Source organism: Equus quagga, chromosome 13 (genome assembly GCF_021613505.1).
Source record: "Equus quagga isolate Etosha38 chromosome 13, UCLA_HA_Equagga_1.0, whole genome shotgun sequence".
NCBI lineage: Eukaryota > Metazoa > Chordata > Mammalia > Perissodactyla > Equidae > Equus > Equus quagga.
Genome location: NC_060279.1, coordinates 84,000,928 through 84,021,538, shown reverse-complemented (window position 1 = coordinate 84,021,538; position 20,611 = coordinate 84,000,928). Strand labels below are relative to the sequence as shown.

Genomic DNA, 20,611 nt, shown 5'->3' with positions numbered 1-20,611 from the left:
TGGTCCCTTCAGGTGTCAGATCAAATGTTATCTCTGCCGAGAAGCCCACTGGGACCACCCTACCTTGGCTGGTATAGCCCAGCCACCTACTTTCTTAGCGTCCTTCCTCATTTCCTTCAGAGTGCTAATAACCATCTGATATGACCCTCTTCGTTTGACTACTCTTTTTCTAACCCATCGCTCATGAACTAGAATATCAACTCCATGAGGAGTTATTTTGTTCACTTCTGGATCCCCAGAGCAGGTTGCAAGGCCTGGCATGGAACAGGCCCTCAGTACAGGAATGGGGTCCAGTGCCTAGGAGACAATCTGGAGAGCCCACCCATTCCGTGATGGGCAGATCCTATTCTAGGATGCTAGATGAGCATCTAACCTACAAATTCCGTTGCTGGGTGGCAGGGTGTAAGGGCTGGGGCCTCTTCCAAGGGGTAGCAACTGGTGTCTAAGAAGACAGATTGGCTTTGGGGTAACATATCCTATGGGATCGATGATTTCTAAAGGGCGTGTTTGATTTCTCAGGGGCCTGTCCCTCTCAGAGGCGGATCTCGTGTTTAAGGGGCGGGGTTCCATTTAGTTGGGACTTCCACTATCTCTGATTTTAAGGGTCATGCACTATCTAAAATTCTCAGGAGGGATGAAGAATCTGTCTCTATTTAGGGACCTGCCCTAAGTCAGGGAGGGAGAAATCTCCATCTCCCTGGAGCCAAGGGTCAGAAAATGAGACGACAGTGATAGACAGGACGAGGTTTATTGGGGTCCTGGAGACATTGAGGAGTGGGACGAGGGGCGAGGTCGAGGCTCACAGGGAGGAACCCTTTAGCCAAAATGGCCTTCCCCTTGGGGTTGGGAGGAACACAGAGACAGACGAACTGACAGAGATGAAGAGAAAGACCGACAGGAGCTACAGCAGAGTGGGAGAGAAACCCCAATGTCCTCCACCTCCCACTCAGATGAGTTCACAGGATGGGGATGACGTGGACCGGTCCACTCTCTAGAGGAAGGGGAGGAGTGTCTGCCATATTCTAAGGAGGATGTGGTGCAGGCCCTAACCTGGACCAGCCTATTCCAGTGGACAGGGGTGTGTGTATCTGGATCAGTCCATCCTACTGGACGGGGGGATTTCCAACCAGCCTATTCTAGCGTTTGAGGGTGGGGAAGCTCATTAGGGTTTATCCATTCCGCAGTAGGGGAGAGAGACCTAACTGGGAAGGGGCGTTGAGGGCAGGGGGCATCTACCCTGGTCCTCTTTCCGCATAGGGAATGAAATGGGGCGTGGGGGAGGGGAAGGCAGATTCCGGCTATATCCATTTTCTGGGGGCACCAGTGACTGGTGGGTAGCATTTGGAGGGGATCCAGGGAAACTCGGGGACATGGTCCCCCACATTCTCCAGATCAAGGTCGTTGGGAATGATGGCTCTCAGGGGGAGGGACAGCCCTCCCTTGCGGGAGGGGTGCCCATCTGTAATTATTAGGGCCCTCAAGATGAGAAGTACTTGGGGAGACCCGTTTTTCATTCCTAGGTCCCCGCAGCTCAGGGGCCTGTTGATTTGGGGGTGCACAGCACGTATTCCAGGGGCCTCAAGCTCAGGAGTCTCCCCGTAGATCCGGGCCCCGAGGTGAGGACTGTCTCTGTTTATTTGCTGTCCCCCAGCTCAGGGGCCTGGGTCGGGGTTCGGTGGCTCCATCTCTCCAGCCGGGGTCCCCTCATCTGAGGGCCCGAGTCTGGCTTTGGGCGGTCCCCCGGCGCCGGCCCTGCATCCAGCCCGGGGGAAGGGGCGTGGGGGGCCGCGTCAGTCCATGCCCCGGTGCAGCTTCAGATGCCGAGAGAGGTTGCTGAGCGTGATGAAGCCCTTGCCGCAGATGTGGCAGGGGAAGGGCCGCTCGGTGCCGTGCAGCAGCCGGTGGCGCTTGAGGTAGCACTCGTGGCGGAAGAACTTGCCGCACTCGAGGCACGGGAACGGCTTCTCGCCCGTGTGCACCAGCACGTGCCGCTCCAGGTCGCGCGGCGAGCGGAACAGCTTCTCGCACTCGGAGCAGCCGAAGATCTTCTTGCCGCGGCCCGAGCCGGACGCGGGCTCCCCGGGCGCGGGCTCCCCGTCCGGGGCCGCCGCGGCCGCCTCCGCGCCGCCGCCCTCGCCGTGGCTGGCGCGCCGGTGCTCCTCCAGCGCCGCCAGGGCCGCGTACAGCGCCCCGCAGTGGCCGCAGCCGTAGGCGGCCGGGCCCGAGTGCGCCTCCAGGTGGCTGGCCAGCGCCGGCGCGGACGCGAAGAAGGTCCCGCAGTCGCACTGGTACAGGGTGTCTTCCGACGGCTCGGCCGCGGCCGCGGGCGCAGGGGCCTCCCCGCCGCCCTCGGGCAGCAGCGCCCCCAGCTCGGGCACGCCGCCCCCCGCGCGGCCCCGGAGCGGCCCGCCGTCCCAGGCCGGTTGGGCGTCCCCTGCCTCCGCTGCGCCCCCCTCGCCGGCTGTCTCGGGCCCGGCGGCGGCGCCCCCCGAGGCCCAGGCCTGCGTGGGGGGCGCGCCGGGCCCCTGCAGGTCGTGCGTCAGCTTGTGCCGCTCCAGCAGCGCGGGGGCGTTGAAGTCGCGCTCGCAGCGCGGGCACTTGAAGGGCTTCACGTCGGTGTGCGCTGCCCAGTGGGCCGCCAGCTCGCGGCCGTGGTCGAAGCGCCTGGCGCAGGCGCCGCAGGCGAACGGGGGCAGTGAGGCCGCCGCTGCAGCTGCCGCCTCCGCCAGCCCCCAGCTGCCCGGGCCCGCGCCTGCCCCCTCCGGGCCCTCTCCGCCGCCGGCCCCCGAGCCCCCGCACACCGAGCAGGGCCCCACGTTGCAGCAGACCGAGCAGGGTGCGCTCAGGGCCGGCAGGCCTGGGCCGGGCTGCAGCGGGGACGGGAGCACCCCCCGATGCTGGCGCTTGAGGTGGCGGCCCAGGCTGGAGCGTGAGGAGAAGCGGAGCTCGCAGACCAGGCAGCAGTAGGGCTTCTCACCAGTGTGGACGACCTGGGAGGGTGGGAGGAAGAGCACAGCATCAGGGCTGAGGGTCTAGCCCACAGGACAGATTCCTGGACTCCCAGAGGGATGCGGCCCGCGCTGCCTGCCACGCCTACAGGGCCAAGACCCAGCTTCAAGCTTCTCACTCTCGTTCTCTGCTTTGGGCTGTGCTAGCATGCTTTTGGTTCCTCCAGCCTCAGGACCTTTGCACGTGCTGTTCCCTCAGACTGGGAAACTCTTCCTCCCCACTCTTCCTAACTCCTACTCATTTTCAACAAGCCCATCTAGGAGTTTGGGACTCTCTGGGAAGGCGGCTAAGTACGAGGGCTCTGAGCACCGACAGACCTGGGTTCGAATCCCATCTCTGCCTTCTACCCTCGGTGAAAACTTGGATAAGGAACTGCATCTCTGGGACTCTGCTTTTCTCCTCTGTAAAATGGGCACAATGAGACGTGCCATCTCACAGCCTTGCTATGAGGATAGGGCAAAATCATCACAAAATAACTACTGAATTCCTAGAAACTAGAATTATTATTGACAAACTTCCCCATGTCCTATGGATGTCCTCTAAACCAGTCGATGTTCGGGGGGAGGTGGAGAGGGCTTTTCATAATCCCCTGGGGTGGGAGGTAGCTTTTCAAGGTAAATGTCCAACTTTCTAGAGCCAAACTGTCTGATAGAACTTTCTGCCATGATGGAAATGTTCTATATCTGTACTGTCCAAAATGGCATCCACCAGCCACATGTGGCTATTGAGCCTTGAAATGTGGCCAGTGAGACCGTGCCTCACAGAGGTCTCTATCGATATTGGCCCTTGTTGTTTATTTAAGAGTCCTGCAATAGCAGAGACAGATCTGAACACACAGTCCTATTGACTGGTAGTGTCTGCCTGGAGAGCTGTAGGGAGAGCTGTGAGGCTGGATGTGGAGTGCAGTGCTTGATTAGTCATGCCTACCAGGGGCATGGATCTGAAGAAGGGACTGGGAGTGGTACCCTTTGCCACTCTGACTCTGGATGTGGTGATGTGACAGGAGTACCCTGTGGGTGCAGTGAACTCTATCCTGTCACTGATTTTCTTCTCTCTCCACTCTGACTTTTTGACCCAACATGGTTGCGCTGGCCTCAGGACCTTTGTATGTGCTGTTCTCTCTGCCTGGAAGGCTCTTTCCAATGACAGGCTCCTCTCTTGTCCTGTAAGTCTCAGTTTATCTCTCAGCTCCTCGAAAATCCTTCCCTGAATCTAGGCCCCTGGTTGGCCACATTATTCTCTCATTGCACCCACCCTCTCTCTTCAGAGCTTATGGCTCATGTCACACTTAGTATCTACATTGGGCTTCTGTGTTGTCTGTCTCCCCATCAGGTAAGGGTGGTGAAAATAGGGACCATATTGAATTTGGTCCAGAATCTGGCACAGAGTAGGTGCCACAGGCCCAGTAGGATCTCCCACTTTCTCCTGGGCCACCCTGTCCCTGGTGCTCTGTGCTCCAGCCACATCAGCCTTTCTTCAGCTCCTCAGAAGCCTGCCTCGCTTCCTGGAGAGTGCACATCCTGCCCCTGAGGCTGGAAAGCCCTTCCTGCCTGCACCGTGCCGCTGCCTGGTTACTGCCCTCCCACTCCTCAGAGGCGGCCCGTCCATCACCTCTTTCTTCAGAAAACCACCACCATCCCCAGCCCCGACCCAGACCACTTCAGGTCTCTTGTATTGGCCTCGGAATACAGTTACCCTCTGCCCTCACATGTCTCAATTACAATTTGACATTTATTAACCTGGTTGTTGCATTGATGTTTCCCTCACTAGACTCTTGGCTCTGGGAGGGCATGAAAGGGGTGGACCGTGTCTGTTTGTCTCGTCTCTTTTTTAAAGAGCCTAGCACTGAGCCTGCATACGGTAGGTGCTCCTTAAATGCTCAGTTGTATTATAACCTACCAGTGGGCAGGGGTGAGACCTCAGAGGGCTGTGAATGTTACATCAAGTTAAGGAGCTCCCCCGTCATCCTAAGGATCAGGGGTTTTGGGGGGGGGGAGGTGTTCCTGGTCACTCTGTGACATTCGCAGAGGCTGAATGTGATGGGGAGAGACAAGAGGTAGGAAGATCACTTAGAAAGTTGGGGCCAACATCCAGGATGTGAGGTCGTGAACTAAGACAGATGCCACAGGGTCAGAGAGGAGGGGAAAGTGTGAAAGACCAATGATATGTCTGGTTTTACTTACCCTCATAGCGTGAGTGTCTGGCACACAGAATGATATCCCAGCTCCTTACAACAGCTGGGAAGGTTGTACGTGACTTCCACCTCACCTCCTCCTGCTCTGCCCCAGGCTCGCTCCACCCAACCACACGGTCTCCCATCACTTCCTTGAACACACCAAGCTTCTTCCCACCTCAGGGCCTCTGCACTTGCTATTCCCTCTGCCTGGAATGCTGTTCCCATGCCAGACTCCTGCTCATACTTTAGTCTCAGCTCAAATATCACCCTGCCCTGTCCTTCCCCACCTTGTCCGGTAACTCATAGCTGTCCACTCTTTACTCTTGACATTGACTTCTTGTTCTTTTTAAAAAATTTTCTTCCCAACACTTCTCCCTTTCCAGAACATTCTGTCTGTGCATTTGCTTTTTTGTTGATCATCTGCCTAGCTACTGACCACCTCCAATGGAATGTCAGTTCTCCAAAGGGACAGACTTAATTGATTTCACCTTGGTGACCAGGTGTTGGGAGCAGGGAAAGCATTCAATAATCACTGAACAAATAAATTTGTTTCTTTTTTCTTTTGCTGAGGAGGATTCACCCTGAGCTAACATCTGTTGCCAATCTTTCTCTGTTTTGTATGTTAGCTGCTGCCAGAGCATGGCCACTGACACATGAGTGGTGTAGGTCTGCCCCAGAAGCAAAGAGCTCTGAACTTAACCACTAGACCATGGGGGCTGGCCCTGGTAAATCTATTTTTAAAAACGGTAAGCGAATGATAAAGAAAATTGCAGATGCTGGGGTGTTGGGGTATGAGCAGGGGAGGAGAGAAGCGTACAGGTGCAGTGCGTTTCCGGTGAACGGTTCACTTCGTGCGGCCCAGGGGCCGGCCTGCGGGACTCACCTGGTGGTGCAGCAGGCCGGTGGAGTCTCGGAACCCCTTGGGGCAGGCGGAGCAGCGGTAGGGCCGCTCGCCGGTGTGCGAGCGCAGGTGGTTGGCCAGGTTGAAGCTGTGCTTGAAGCCCTTGCCGCAGCGCGGACACGCGTGGGGTTTGAGCGCAGTGTGCCGGGCGAAGTGGCGCCGCAGGTCCGAGCGGTAGCGGAAGCTCTTGCCACACTCACTGCAGTGAAACGGCACGCGGGGGGCGGCAGCGGGCGGCGCGGGGGCCGGGGCCGGGGCGGGGACCGGGGGCGCTGGCAGCGGGGCCTCATCCATGGTGGCGCGGCGCGAGGGCAGCGGCTCTCTGGGGCAGGGGGAGACAGGGAGGGCGGGTGAGGGAGTCACCTCCCCATCAGCGCTGCCCCACCAGGCTCCTTGGACTCGCAGACCCGCAACCTGTCGCCTGGGAGCCACGCCCACCTCAAAGCCACGCCCACTGCCCTTTAAGCTCCTCCCACTCTCCTTCAAACCCTTCTCCCACTTATTTTCCAATCGCCATAATCACCGCCTAGTCGCTTCTTCGTCACTGAGTGTTTTGAAGCCTCTCCCCCTCTTTTCGAACGGACCACTGCTCCTCTCCAAGCCCCACCCACTGTGGGTAAGCCCCACCCCCTCCTGTTCAGGTCCCGCCTACTTCTTCCACACTCGGCACACTGTTCCCCGAGCCTCTTGTATTCCTTTGACAAGTCCCTTGCCCTCCGAAAGCCCCTCCCACTCTTCTTTGAAGACGAAAGCCATCTTCAGAGGAAGATACACGTTCTTATTGAATTAGAGGACAAAGATGTGGGGCTAAGCACACTTGAGTGAACCTTCCAGGGCGCCCAGAGCTAGCCCTGGAACCTCGGATAAAACCAACTGAAATTCTTTCCGTGCGCAAAATGGGGATAATAGGAGAACCTACCTCATGGAGTGGTGGTGAGGACTAAGCAAAATTGTGGCAATGTGTGCTGCGTGCTTACTTAGGTGGGCGCACAGCAGACTCAACAGGTAGGCTGTTTTGATTACTACTATCCGCGAAGTTCCTCCGAGATCCCTCTTGGAGTCCCACTATCTCTTCACTAAGATCTGCCCCCAAAACCCCACTCAACTTTTCCTTTCAACCCAGCCTCTAAACAAAGCTCAGTCCTTTCCAAGATCCCCTCCACTTAACCCCTCTCACTTTCTCAGTCCCTGTGAGTCCTGCCCCATTTCGTCTAAGACATTTCACCTGCAGTGTAAAGAGGATATTTCCACCAAAACTCCCCAAATCACACGCCTAACCCACTCCCTCATTATGCCCACCACTTTCTCTAAGCTATACCTCCAGACAAGCTCCACCCCTTCTACTCTAAGCTCCTCCCACCTTCGCCCCGAGCCCCTTTCCCCACTCAGCCCCAATTCAGACCCTCAACCAAGGGCCGTCCTACCATTCTCTTTGAGCCACGCCCCTTTACCAAACCCCACCCCTTCGCCTAAGCCCCTCCCACTTTGCACCCACAGCTCCGCTCCCTCTAACAAGCCCCGCCCACTTCCAGTCTAAGCCACGCCCACTCAGGCTCCTCCCAGCCATTGCTCCGCCCCAGCAGTTACTAAGCCCCGCCTCCTCCCCACCCGGTAGCCTGCGGGGCCGGCCCCCCCTCCTCAGTCGGCTCAAGGACCCAGGCCCCTAGAGCCGGCCTTTTGTGCCCCTCCCTCCTGTGCCTAAAAGGTGCGGCCCCAGGCGCCCGGGGAGGGGGCAGGTCAGGCGAGACCCGCGGCCGGGCGAGTCCACCTCGCTCGTACGGAGCGGGGGTTCTGGAGCCCTGGGGCGGCCCCGGGAGGCCGGGAAAGTCAGTCGGCTTTCCTCTTTAATTACTTACACCTCCCTCTGGGCGCCGACATTTTGGGCAGCGGGGGCAGCGTCACTTCCACCTGGGGGGCCCCTCGACTTCCGCCTCGGCTCCCTTCTCCCCCGCACTCCCCCTTTCTCCCGCCCTCTTGGCTTCCCCCTCCCGGCCGCCCGCCCTTGTGCCTCTTTCCCGTCCCTTTCCCAGCACTGGGGGTTAGAGAAGCCGGCTTGGCGCCATCTTGGGTGAGGGCAGGGAGAAGGGGCGGGGCTTCGGGTGACCCCCGGCGCCATGCAGACTAAGGGCAACAGGCTCGGCGCGAGGCTCCTGCCCGCCGTGTCATCGCTGGAGGGTGATAACGCAGCTAAGGACATATTCGATTTCCTTTTCGCAGCCTCAGGCTCCTCGTGAGTAGGAAGTAGAGTTGCATCCGGAGAAAAGACAAATCGAAGTTGCCCGACTGCGATACAGAGATAGGACGAAAGAGCAGGCTCCATCTTGTGTTTAGCCTTCCAGTGGGCTTTGAAGCCTATCAGGCGCCATGTTAATTACGGGAACGAGCGGCCATTTTCCCGTTCCTCATCCTTTCGGTACCTGTCTTTGATTGGGTCACCGGCTGGGTGCTTTGTGGGAGGAAAGACATTGCTACGTGGTTGGGGATGTGCTGGTGGGGTTATTTCCCGCAAGGGGCCAGCAAGGGCGATGGGTGCGCAGGCGCAGTTTGCGGGAGTGGACGTAACCGGTCCTTAGGACCCAGCGCGTCCCCTTTGTTCCCCGCGGGCGCGGGCCCGACGGGGAGGGGAAGGAGGAGGGGGAGGGGAGGGCGGGGCCGCCGGGCGTCCGCTCCGAGGGGTGGGGCCGTCCCGCGCGCGCGCCGCCGAGGGGCAGGGCCCCCTGGCCCCCGCCCCTTCCCACGCGCCAGCCCCGTCGCCCCCCGCGCGCGCACACTCGCGAGCCCCGGCGACATGCAAATGAGGTACCCGAGAGGCGGGGGGCGCGGGCGGGGGGAGGGGAGCGGAGGGAGGGGACGCCCGGGGCCGCGCGCTCGTGCAGCGCGCCCCCTACACCTGCTCCCGCTCCCGCGCTCGCCCCGGCGCGCGCGCCGACCTCGCGCCCCGTGGTGCCGGCCCGGGCGCGCGCGCGCAGACCCCCTTCCTGGCGGCCCTCGCCGTCCGCGGCCCGGCGCTGCTCATTGGCCGCCGCCCCCGCAGGGCCCGCCCCGCGCTCGGGGCCGACGGGCGCGCGCCTGCACGGGGCGGACGGAGGGCGAGGGGCGAGGGCATCGTTCCAGAGACCCAGGTTCTAGTCCAGCCCCCTCCCACCGGAGGGCACCCTGTGATCATGGAAAAGTGGCTGCCCCTCTCTGGACCTCAGTCTATGTGCCTGTTCCGAGGGGGTGCAGTGGTACCTGCAGCCTCTGCTCCTGATTGCACCTGTGCCTCCTTTTCCCTCCCCTTTATTACACCCCAGTCCCCTGATCCCAGGCTCTGATGATGATGATGGGGGGCGTGATAGCAGTTTATTGAGTGCTTACTGTGTGCCATCCGACAACCTTGTTATATCCGTTTTACAAAGGGGAAACTGGCTCAGAGAGGCAAAGCCACTTGTTAATTAGTGGCAGAGCTGGATTCTAACCCAAGACCAAGGGACCCCATGATGTCTCCTTGGGTCCACTTCTTATCCCTTCCTGGGCCATTGGGGTCCGCAAGATCTGGTTTGAGTCTTGGCCCTGCTGCTTACTGGCAGAGGGAGGGTGGGCATCTGACTTGGCTTTCTGGTGCCTCGGTTTCCCCATTTGCAAAATGGGGGTGATTTACCCTTATTCAGAGGGTTGGTGTGGGGCTTAGCTACTCACCAAGATAGTAAGAGCTAACGTCCCCTAAGTGCTGCCTGGTACTGAGCACTTGGCTTTATGCGTATTATCCTTAGCACGTTGCCTGTAGGTGGAACTATTCATCCTGTTTTGCAAAAGGCTTAACTGAGGCTCAGAGAGGTGAGTACCTTGCCCAGGGCGGTTCAAAGAGTAAGTGGGGCTGGCCCCAGTGGCGCAGCGGTTAAGTTCACACGTTCCGCTTTGGCGGCCCGGGGTTTGCCCGTTGGGATCCCGGGTGCGGACATGGCACCGCTTGGCAAGCCATGCTGTGGTAGGCGTCCCACATATAGAGTAGAGGAAGATGGGCACGGATGTTAGCTCAGGGCCAGTCTTCCTCAGCAAAAAGAGGAGGATTGGCAGTAGTTAGCTCAGGGCTAATCTTCCTCAAAAAAAAGAGTAAGTGACAGACTCGGGAAGCGAACCCAGAACCTCTCACTCTGGATCCCAGACTATTAACAGCTCCAAAAAATTTCCTCCTTCACGCCTCAGGGCCAAGCACCACCCGAAACCAGTGCCTTTCTTCTTCCAGACCCCTTTTCTTTTCTTCTTGGAAGACCCTCCCCCTCCCATTCTGCCAGATAGGAGTGGGGACAAAAACATCTCAGAGGCCTGTATGGCTCTGGGGTTTTATGGGCTCTCAGTTTTGAGGATCGCAATACTAACCTGCACCCTCTGTTGGGACTCTACCCTCCCTGGACGATTTTCCATTATTTCGGCTCAGGTTGACCCTGAACGTCTAGATCCAGGGGAGGGGTCAGGGAGGCTTACGGTGTACCGTGGGGCTGGGGGCAGTGCTTGCTTACCAGGTGGTACAGAACTATCCTGCTATTTTACCCACCAGCGTGACTATAATTACGTGTCGAAGTGAATGTCAGCCATGCCCAGGTCAAGAGACTCGGACCCAGGGATGGCGAGGCGTTGGGGAACAAGGGGTGCTCCAGACCCTCCCCGCACTGACGGCTGCCCCCTCTCTCCTCTTAGCCCGGCTCCAGTGCCCAGACCCAAGCCCCCCACTGCTCAATGGACACCCCCAGCCCAGACCCGTTGCCTTCGCCTTTGCCCGGGGAGGAAGAGAAACCTCTGGCCTTACCTCCTCCTGTTCCCCGGGGCCGCCGAGGCCGACGTCCTGGGGGGCCCACCTCCTCGAATCGGACGCTCAAGGCCTCCCTCCCTCGCAAGCGGGGCCGCCCCCCCAAGTCGGGGCAGGAGCCCCCGCTGGCGCAGGGGGTGACAGCCCCCGTGGGCAGCGGCGGTGGCAGCGACCTCCTGTTGATCGATGATCAGGGTGTGCCCTACACAGTCTCTGAAGGGTCAGCGGCAGGCGGGCCTGAGGGCTCTGGCCCTAAGAAGGCCCCGCACTTCTGCCCGGTGTGCCTGCGGGCCTTCCCCTACCTCTCCGACCTGGAGCGCCACAGCATCTCGCACTCAGAGCTGAAGCCGCACGAGTGCAAGGATTGCGGCAAGACCTTCAAGCGGTCCAGCCACCTGCGGCGGCACTGCAACATCCATGCCGGCCTGCGGCCCTTCCGCTGCCCGCTGTGCCCCCGCCGCTTCCGCGAGGCGGGCGAGCTGGCCCATCACCACCGCGTCCACTCCGGGGAGCGCCCCTACCAGTGCCCGGTCTGCCGGCTGCGCTTCACGGAGGCCAACACTCTCCGGCGCCATGCCAAACGCAAGCACCCTGAGGCCATGGGGGCACCCCTGTGCCCCCCGGACCCAGGGCCTGAACCACCGTGGGACGACGAGGGCATCCCGGCCACGGCAGGGGCTGATGAGGAGGAGTTGGAGGGCAAAGAGCTGGCCTGACCCACACCCCCAGCTACCGCTCCCCGGGCCGGGTTTAGAGCTGGGAGTTCGGCTGGTGCTGGGCCTGGGCTGGGAGGTCGGGACACTCTCCTGTCTGGCGGTCTTCCCGTTGTGGGAGGGGCTTGAGGGTGAGGACCTAAACTTCTGGTTCTTGCTGCCTCCTGCCATCTTCCCGCGGACTAACAGGCCCTTGGAGGCAGGGGCTGTGGAAATAAATCTCTGCCTACTGGCTTCCTGTGTGTGTTCAGTGATGGTAGCATGGCTGCCCCCCTTCCCCTCCCCTCAAATGTTTTTCCACTGCTACACCACCCCAAAAGGAGCACATGGAATTTGGGGAGACTTCATGTCTTGTGCCTCATTAACTCGGTACCTTTGTCTCCTCTGCCATCTCCAACAGACCTCAAAGTACCCCCCATAAATATCCACTTTAAGTAAAACATTGAATCTTCTGTGCAAACGTGACCCTAGGTCCCCTTTCCCATGCCAGCCGGATTCCCGGAAATTCTGCAGCTACCACTTTGCCCCATCTTTTTGTCTTGACCCTGTTTGCAAAGAAAAACTGAGTTGAGGGTAGTGGGCACGACTGACAGTTGTGGTAGGGCTTAGGTAGATGAGGGGGTGTGGCCCGGGGGGCGGGGCTGAGGGAGCAGGAGGCGGGGCTGGAACTGAGGGGCAAGGCTTATGGGGCAGGAGGTGAGAACTACGGGCGGGGCTTAGGAGAAGGTGCTGAGAACCGGAGTGGGGCTTAAGTTGGTTCAGAGGCAGGCGGTCAGAAAGTGAGAGAGCATTTAGAGGGAGTAGCGTTTATCTGAAGGGAGAGGCTTCAAGGGGAAACTGCGGGAGAGCAAGGTGTCAGGAGAGGTGGGACTTAACTGTTAGGAGAAGATGCTGAGCTGTGGGCATTCAGGCTGTTCAGGCCAAGGGGAGAGAAGGAGGCACCTAAGAGAGGAGTAACTAAAGAAGTCCCTGAGAGAGGGGAAGTTAGTAGGAACGGCTGAGTAGAACTGGTCCTAACTGCTTAGGGGGTGGGGACCGAGTTAGGGGCGAGGCTTATAGACAGTATAGGAGGGGGCAGTGTAAAGTGTATTAGAGCTGTGGTTCTAACTTCAACCTGCGTCAGAATCACCTAAAGAGTACTTTACAAGACAGATCCCTAGGCCCTACCTTTGGGGTTTCTGGTTCAGAAGGTCTGGGGCAGGAGGCCTGAGAATTTCCGTTTGTAACAATTTCCCAGGTGCTGCTGCTGCTGGTCTCTGAACCATACTTTGAGAACCACCGACTTAAGGGAACGCTTTAGAGGTGCGAGGCAGAAATATCGCGCAGCTGTTAGAGGTGGAGCTTAAATGCTGTGGACTGAAGGTGCGGGGCTTAAGCGCAAGGGGGCGTGGTTCAGCCTAAGAGGCTGAGAGGCGGGGCCTAAGGAAAGAGGTGTGGCTGGGGGCGGGGCTTACGAGGGACTGAAGGACTTCTAGAGAGTAGGTGCTTGGAGGTGCGGAAGAACGGGAGAGACTTCTTGAGACTGGGGCGAGGAGGACGAATTTTGAGACGATAGGCGGAGCTTATGATAATTAAGCTCTGAAATATGCGTGATTTAGAACTGGGGGCGGGGCCTAAGTGTAGATTTACACGAGGGGCGTGGCTCAACCGTATGTGCGGAGCGTGTGGGCGGAGCCCTTGGAAGAGGTGGGCGCTCAGGGCGCAGGCGCACTTTGGTCAGCTCGCGCACCGGAAGCGGCCAAGGCTCTTCCCTCCTGCGTCCCTGAGCCAGTGCGCAGGCGCACTTCCCTTTCCCGGTCGTCGCGACCGCCTCCTCTTTCCGCTCCTCCACGCCGGCGCCTCCGAGACGGGCGCGACTTCCGCTTCCGGGCGGGCCGGCGGGCGGGCCGGCGGGCGGGCGGCGCGGGGCAGCCGGGGAGGGGGAGGGGGCGGCACTTCCGGTCGGGCCCTCGGGTCTCCCCCGAGCGGCGGCGCCTCCTCCGCCTCCTCGGCCTCCTCCCGGCGGAGACCCCGGCGCCGGTGAGTGACGGGGCGCGTGGCCCGGGGGCCTGGGGGCAGCGAGGGCGGGGGGCCCCGCCCTGGCCCGCTCTGGTCCCCAGAACGTCCCCATCAGTGCTTCTCCCGCCAGGCCCTCGCCAGGGGGCCCCCAATCACTGCTACCCCATAAGACCTCTCCAGATATCTCCCCATCAACGCCCCCATGTAGGACGGCTGCCAAGATGTCCTCATTCGTGGCGATCTCCCAGACTGCTGCCAGGGCCCCCCACTAATGCATTCTCATAGGATCCTTTCTGGATAGTCCCCCGTCATTGCTTCCTCCAGGACAGCCCCCAACATGCCACCAGCATTGCCTGCCCCCCATGCAGGGCAGCTACCCGTGAACCCTCCGTTAGTATCCCCTATAGGTTGCCTCCAAAGAGTGTTGCATTAGTGCAACTGCCCCCCGTTATCTCTGTCCACACATAACAGCCTCCTAAAGCTCCTAACACCCCCCTCCGCAGAACACTCCCTTCCTTGGTGTAAAAATTCTTTTCTGGTCAGCGGCCAACAATGCCCTTTTTTCCTTCAGCCCCCTCAGTAATTCCCCTTGAGAATACCCCTTTCAGCCCCCCAACCCTCCCCAAAGAACAGCTCCCTCTAGAGTTCTGCTCTCACACCCACATCCTCTCCTCCTTCAGGTAGAAATAGCTGCCTGTTTAGTCCCAGACTCCCGTGGACTATTTCTGCCCCCTCCTACCGCACCCTTATCTGGATCAGCTCCCGTCTTCAGTCCTTCTCCCACAGAACAGTGCCCCCACTGGGAGGCTTTCCCCCTCTTAATTCTCCCTGGCCCTAACAACTCTCGCCCTGACCTGCCACTTCTTACCCACCTCTCCCTCCATTCTCCTGGACATCCTAGAGAAGACCCCTAGCTTCACTAGCACGTGACCTCTTTTTTCTCTAGGCATTCATTCATTCACTCGTTCTTCATTGAACCTAGTTCAGGGCATACACCTGTGAAGGAGAGAGAGGCACCCAGTCTTCCATCTTGTAGGGTTTTACAGTCTCATTGAGGAGACAGATCAAAAACAAGAAAATAAACAAGATAAATGCTGTCTTCTGCGTTCTCCGAGAGCCTGATGAGCAACTTCAGAGACAAAACCTGAGTTAGTATGCAGAGATCTAGGTGGCCTGTTCCAGGCAGAAGGAATAGCAAGTGCAAAGGCCCTGAGGTGTCATGAACATGGTGTGTAGAGGAGTGACAGGGAAGGCCTGTGAGGTTGGAGTGGAGGAATTGAAGGGAAGAACTGGGGGAGAAGGGGTTTGATCTCATAGGGCCTTGGAGGGGAGGGCATTTCGATCAATTATCTGGCCTATGTCAGCTCTACCGAGCCCAGAATTTTCTTCATTTGTTCATTGATTCATTGCTCAACAACTGTTTAATGAGCACCTCCTGTACACTGGGGATGCAGCAGAGAACAAAATAGACAAGAATCCCTGTGCTCATGGAGTGCATATGCTAGTTCATGAGGCAGACAGTTAAAAAACAAAATGTGTGTGTATGTGTGAAGAAAATACAGTGGGATAAGGGTGTAGAGTTACAGGGGCTGCAGGGTCAGAAAGGGTGTCAGGAAGACCTCTTTCAAGAGAGTCTTGTTGTCATCTTGTCCTCCCAGAAAGCCTCACACTAAAAAGTGACACCTGTGTGTAACTCTCCCTCCTTGTGGACAGCTCTGCCCCGCCAGGGGGTCTTAACAGCTCCCTTCCCTGAAGAGGGCAGTGATTAAGAGGATGGGTCCTGGATTCCACTAGTGTTTATCTCTCTGAGCAAACCACGCCTTCTTTTCCTAGCCTCATTCATTCACTTATTTCACAAATATTTTTGGAGACAGACACTGTTTCAGGTCCTGGGAATGGAGCAGTGAACAAAACAGATAAAATCCTTGCCTGCATGGAGCCCACCTTCTAGAGGGGAGGCTGCCACCAAGACAGACATAAGCAGAATATATGGTTTATTAGATGATGCTGACTGGAAAGGAGGGTAATGAGGCAGGCTGGGGAGACAGGAGTGTGGGTCTGGCGGATGGGTTACAGCGGTCATGGAGAGCCTCACTGAGCAGACGGCATTTGAGCAAAGACGTGAGAGAGTGAGAGAGGTGTATATGTGGAGTCAGAGCATTCCAGGCAGAAGCAACAGCCAGTGCAAAGGCTCTGGGGCAGGAATGGAGCTGGCATGTTAGAAGAGCAGCCAGGAGGCCATGGGGGCTGTGTACATTATAAGGACTTTGATTTTGAGTCAGATGGAGTCACTGTAGGGTTTTGAGCAGATGAGGGAGATGGTTTTGCCTTAGTCATCCTGTGTATAAATTATCTTATGAGTCTGTTGTGAAGTTTGAGTGAGACAAGCAACATCAGGCACCTAGTACAGGCCCTGTGAGTGTTCAGTAAATGTCTGTGGCTAGGCCTGAGGTTCGGTGGCAGGAAAGTGGGTGGGGCAAAGTATGTTTCCAGTGTAAGGCGAATGGGTCCTTCCTTTATTTTGGAGGAATATTGAAAGACGGGACAACAGCATGCACTCTGGAGCCTCACCACCTGCCTTCAACTCCCGGCCCTGCCGCTCGTTAGTGGTATGACCTTAGGAGATTAATTTACCTCTCTTGCCCTCAGTCTCCTCCTCTGTTAAATAGGGTTAATAACTGTGACCATCTTTTAGGGTTATTGGGAAGATTCATTGAGTCAGCACATGTAAAAGAGTTAGAAGTGTATTGGCATGTAGAAAGGTCTGATTCAGTGTTACATGTTAGTATATGTCACCATTATTGTCATTAACAGACCAGAATTTCATCACAAGGCATCTTTGTTGCAGTGAAGTGGCCCGCAGGTCCTGACATCAGGGAGACCTGGAATCCAACACCTGCTTTCCCCTTTACTGGCTACATGACCTTGGGGAAATGGCCCACCCCTTCTCCTCAGTTTCACCATTTATAAAATGGGACCAATGACCATACAGCACTATTGTGAGGCATCAGGGTGATGGTACCTATGAAACTGGTTGAACAATAAACATGAGCTGTTATGATTATGGCTGTGGTTGCTGTTGGACCCATGCCCCTTGGGAGGGGTTCCCCCCATCATGCCTCTCTGTGTGAAACCCTCCCGTGACAGATCTTCTTTTAGAAAGACACCACTTAAGGCCTAGGTCCCCTGAAAGAGGAACTGTCTCATTTCCCAGTGGAAATAATCGTGCGCCTGATGAATTCCCTGCTCCCTTCTCAGTGGCAGCCCTTCAGCCTCTGCCTGCCCTCCCCCGGGCCCTCCTCATAACATCACTGCCCGCAGAATTCCTTCTCCTGGGGACTCCCCCCCCCCCCATGTCAGCATCATCTCTGCTAAATGTCCCCCTCCCCTCTCTTAAGGAGTTCTGGTCAGCTTAGTCTCATCCCTTTACTCATTCAACAATTATTTATCAATATAGGCATTTACAGCTATAAATTTACCTCTGAGCACTGCTTTAGCTGCATCTCCTAAGTTTTGGTATGTTGTGTTTCCATTGTTATTCATCTAATTTTTTATTCATCTGATTTTTTGGTGCACCCATTGGTGATTTAGGTGGGTATTGTTTAATTCCCACATGCCAGCAAATATTTACGGGGCACCCACACTGTGCCAGTCTAGGTGCTAGGTGCTGGGGGCACAGTGGTGAACAAGACAGGCCAGGTCCTCGCTCTCTTAGGTGAGGAGGCCAGACAGTAAACACACCACAAAGGAAATGTACACAGTGAGTTGGTGGCAATGACCATGATGAAAAAATGCAGTAGGACGAGGGGCAGGCAAGTGATGGGGTGGAGGGTGTCACTTCTCTTGGACGTGACATCTGAGCAGAGGCCTGAAGGAGGCACTGAGGGAGCCTTGAGATCTGGGGAAGAATGTTCCAGGCAGAGGGCACAGTCTCACCACATCACTGCTCCGTCTGTTCAGGACGGTAACCACCTTTCCCTCCCACCAGCCCCATGTATAAATGCCCCTTATAACCCAGACAGCACCCCCAAATAAGGCTCCTACCCCCACACTTCCACCCCCACCTTCCTCCACCTCAGGGAACAACCCTGGTAAAACAACTCTGGGAGGGGCAGGGGTAGGTCGAGCTACAGACTTGCTGTGTCCTTGGGCAAGTCACTTGACTTCTCTGTGCCTCTGTTTTCTCATTTGTCCCACGGGGATAACAACAGTCCTTATGTCCTGGTCTAATAGAGTCATGGTGAGGATTCAGTGAGTGAGTACATGTGACGTGCTTAGAGTGGTGGCTGGCCTGTAGGAAATGCCCAGTCAACAGAGGCCATCATTACCCTGTGCTCTAATGGAGGTGGGCCAGGCCAGTGGCAGCTTTCCCAAGACACCTTCCCTCCTCTCTGCCATGCACCCTCATCGCTGCCCTCCTCCCCGTCACCCAGCCCCCTCCAGTGCTGGCTCTGTCTGTGGTTCCACCACCACCCTGGCCACGCCTTTGCTCCTTCCGGAGATCAGATTAACTAGAGGGGGTGTGAAGGGCATGGGATATTGAGTCTTGTCCAAGGACACCCAGAGCTGGTGGCTAAAAATATCAACCTCCAGGCGGGGCTGGAGGAGACACTCACCTTACACCTATGGGGGGAAAGAGCCAGTCGGGCAGATGGGGGCTGATGGGCCCTGGCCTTGGTGGGCCCACTGACCCCTACAGTGGGCTGGGCGCAGAGCCAGGCCCCCAGCGGGGAGGGCTGATGGCCCAGAAGCATGCTGGACCTCGGGGGCCCTTCTCCTGCTGGCTCCCCGCTGACTCAGTGGAGAGGTGTCTGAGGCCCCTGGGTGGGTCTGAGGCTCAGAGATCAACTGCAGGAGCCGAGGTTCCAGGGGGTGGGGTGGGGGCAGTTGTAGACAGCAGTCACCTGGGATGGACAGTCCTGTAAAGAAGGTGCCCAGAGAATGACTGCCATCGTGGAGGGCACAGGGAAAGCCCCCAGGGGTGAGGGCAGAAACCGGTATTCCTTGAGCCTCTGCCATCAGGCTCCACCCAGGTGTGACGTCACTGAAGGGGACTGAATGAGCTCTGCCTACGGGCATGTTTCCTGACCTCTGTCAGCCCGCTTAACTCCTCCTGCAGTCTCGGGGTGACCGCCCCCTTTTAGAAATGGCAAGTGTGGATCAGGAAGGAGATGGGGCTTGAACCAGGTCTGCCCAGGCCCTGGCCCCTGTTTTCCGCTGTATCAGGTGCCTCCTCTCAGTGCCAGCCCCCCTGCTGTAACTTGCTTCTGGCAGGCAAGCAGGTCTTCCCAGTGTAGTAAAAGGACACACCCCTCCCCCACACTGACTTCATCTCGGGGGCCTTGGTTTTTCCTGACTTTCTACTACTGGTTCTTGGAGCGATGACAGGGGAATGCCTTCCCCTTACCTAGTGCTTACAGAGGGCCAGGAAGCATCCCCCTGAAGAGCCTGACATAGATAGCAGCCGTTTGAGGTAGGGATGTGCTTTGTCACTTCCATTTGTAGATGAGGAAATTGAGGCACAGAGAGGTTCAGGAACTGCCTGTGGTCACACAGCTTAGATTCAAATCTGGCATTCTGGTTCCAGGGGCTGTCTTCTCACCACTCTGATAGTACTATTACCATTTGTCAACGGCAAAACCTGAGGAGATGGAGAACAGAGAGCTGGTGTGTGTGTGTGGGGGGGTGCAAGGCCTAAGAGAGTTGCACCTAAGGGTGCAGAGGCCTAAGAGAGTTTGCAAACAGCACTGAGAGCAGAGATTGGGGTGCTGGGAGAACCAGAGTCCGAGAAGGAGAGGAGGGCCTGCAGCCAGTCCTGGGGATAGAGGGTCGGGGAATGGATAGACAAGAATGTGAGGACCCTGGATAAGATGGGAGAGATGGAAGGAATCGGAGAGACAGGATGGAGATGAGGAGCAAAGAGAACACAGAGGAGGTGAGGGGTGGAGGAGGAGAGGTCTCTGGGCCGCGGACCAGGAGGAAGACTGCTCTCCGGGCTGGGAGGACAGAGGGAGGGGGGCCCCGGCGCACCGAGAGAGCCAGTGCGAGTCCTGTGTCCTCAGCCCCGTCCTCTTCTCCGCAGGGTCTCCCGTCTCCCACCCCGCCCGAGATGGAGGCAAACCCAGCGGGCAGCGGCGCCGGGGGTGGCGGGAGCAGCGGCATAGGGGGCGAGGACGGGGTGCACTTCCAGAGCTACCCCTTCGACTTCTTGGAGTTCCTCAACCACCAGCGCTTCGAGCCCATGGAGCTCTACGGGGAGCACGCGAAGGCGGTGGCGGCCCTGCCCTGCACCCCAGGGCCCCCGCCCCAGCCGCCGCCCCAGCCGCCGCCGCCGCAGTACGACTACCCGCCCCAGTCCACCTTCAAGCCCAAGGCGGAGGCGCCTTCCTCGTCGTCGTCGTCGTCGTCCTCGTCGTCGTCGTCGTCCTCCTCCTCGTCCTCTTCCCAAGCCAAGAAGCCCGACCCGCCCCTGCCACCCGCCTTCGGGGCCCCGCCGCCGCCGCCCCTCTTTGACGCTGCCTTCCCCGCCCCGCAGTGGGGCATCGTCGACCTCTCGGGACACCAGCACCTGTTTGGGAACCTGAAGCGCGGAGGGCCGGTGTCCGGGCCGGCGGTGACGCAGGGACTGGCCACTCCCACCGGGACCCCCGCACCGCTTCCTGCCCCCTCGCAGACCCCCCCGGGACCCGCCGCAGGGGCGGCCTGCGACCCCACCAAGGACGACAAGGGCTACTTCCGAAGGCTGAAGTACCTGATGGAGCGGCGCTTCCCCTGCGGCGTGTGCCAGAAGTCCTTCAAGCAGTCCTCGCACCTCGTGCAGCACATGCTGGTGCACTCGGGCGAGAGGCCCTACGAGTGCGGCGTCTGCGGCCGCACCTACAACCACGTCTCCAGCCTCATCCGCCACCGCCGCTGCCACAAGGACGTGCCGCCTGCTGCCGGGGGCCCGCCGGAGCCCAGCGCGCCTCTCCCACCGCTGGGGCTCCCGGCGCCCGCCGCCAGCGCCCCCGCCGCCGCCCCCACCTCCG

At 58.3% G+C, this 20,611-nt stretch overlaps 3 protein-coding genes across 6 annotated transcripts in view; 2 read left to right on the top strand and 1 right to left on the bottom strand.

Moving 5' to 3' along the window:
- Nucleotides 1-729: 729 nt before the first annotated feature.
- On the bottom strand, nucleotides 730-8,406 carry FIZ1 (FLT3 interacting zinc finger 1). 2 transcript variants are annotated; one of them, XM_046684017.1, is made up of 3 exons: nucleotides 7,943-8,406; nucleotides 6,069-6,408; nucleotides 730-2,990 (listed from the first exon to the last, which is right to left on the bottom strand). In XM_046684017.1, exons 1-3 carry the CDS (start codon nucleotides 8,404-8,406, stop codon nucleotides 1,791-1,793), a joined length of 2,004 nt encoding a protein of 667 aa, XP_046539973.1. In that variant the 3' UTR covers nucleotides 730-1,790. The 2 variants fall into 2 exon arrangements, with proteins under 2 accessions (XP_046539973.1, XP_046539974.1); XM_046684018.1 differs by having other exon boundaries at nucleotides 7,006-8,075.
- ZNF524 (zinc finger protein 524) lies at nucleotides 8,361-11,821 on the top strand. Of its 3 annotated transcripts, XM_046684020.1 has the most exons (3): nucleotides 8,557-8,885; nucleotides 9,839-9,902; nucleotides 10,764-11,821. In XM_046684020.1, exon 3 carries the CDS (start codon nucleotides 10,803-10,805, stop codon nucleotides 11,586-11,588), a length of 786 nt encoding a protein of 261 aa, XP_046539976.1. In that variant the 5' UTR covers nucleotides 8,557-8,885; nucleotides 9,839-9,902; nucleotides 10,764-10,802; the 3' UTR covers nucleotides 11,589-11,821. The 3 variants fall into 3 exon arrangements, with proteins under 3 accessions (XP_046539977.1, XP_046539976.1, XP_046539975.1); XM_046684021.1 differs by lacking the exons at nucleotides 8,557-8,885; nucleotides 9,839-9,902 and adding an exon at nucleotides 8,361-8,499; XM_046684019.1 differs by lacking the exon at nucleotides 9,839-9,902 and having other exon boundaries at nucleotides 8,559-8,885.
- A 1,645-nt stretch (nucleotides 11,822-13,466) lies between these two features.
- The window catches only part of ZNF865 (zinc finger protein 865), a 10,246-nt gene continuing 3,101 nt past the window's right edge, over nucleotides 13,467-20,611 (top strand). The window contains exons 1-2 of the mRNA XM_046684157.1: nucleotides 13,467-13,604; nucleotides 19,666-20,609. Of these exons, the coding sequence (XP_046540113.1) occupies nucleotides 19,693-20,609 (917 nt within the window). The 5' untranslated portion in view covers nucleotides 13,467-13,604; nucleotides 19,666-19,692. The remainder of the gene's footprint in view (nucleotides 13,605-19,665; nucleotides 20,610-20,611) is intronic.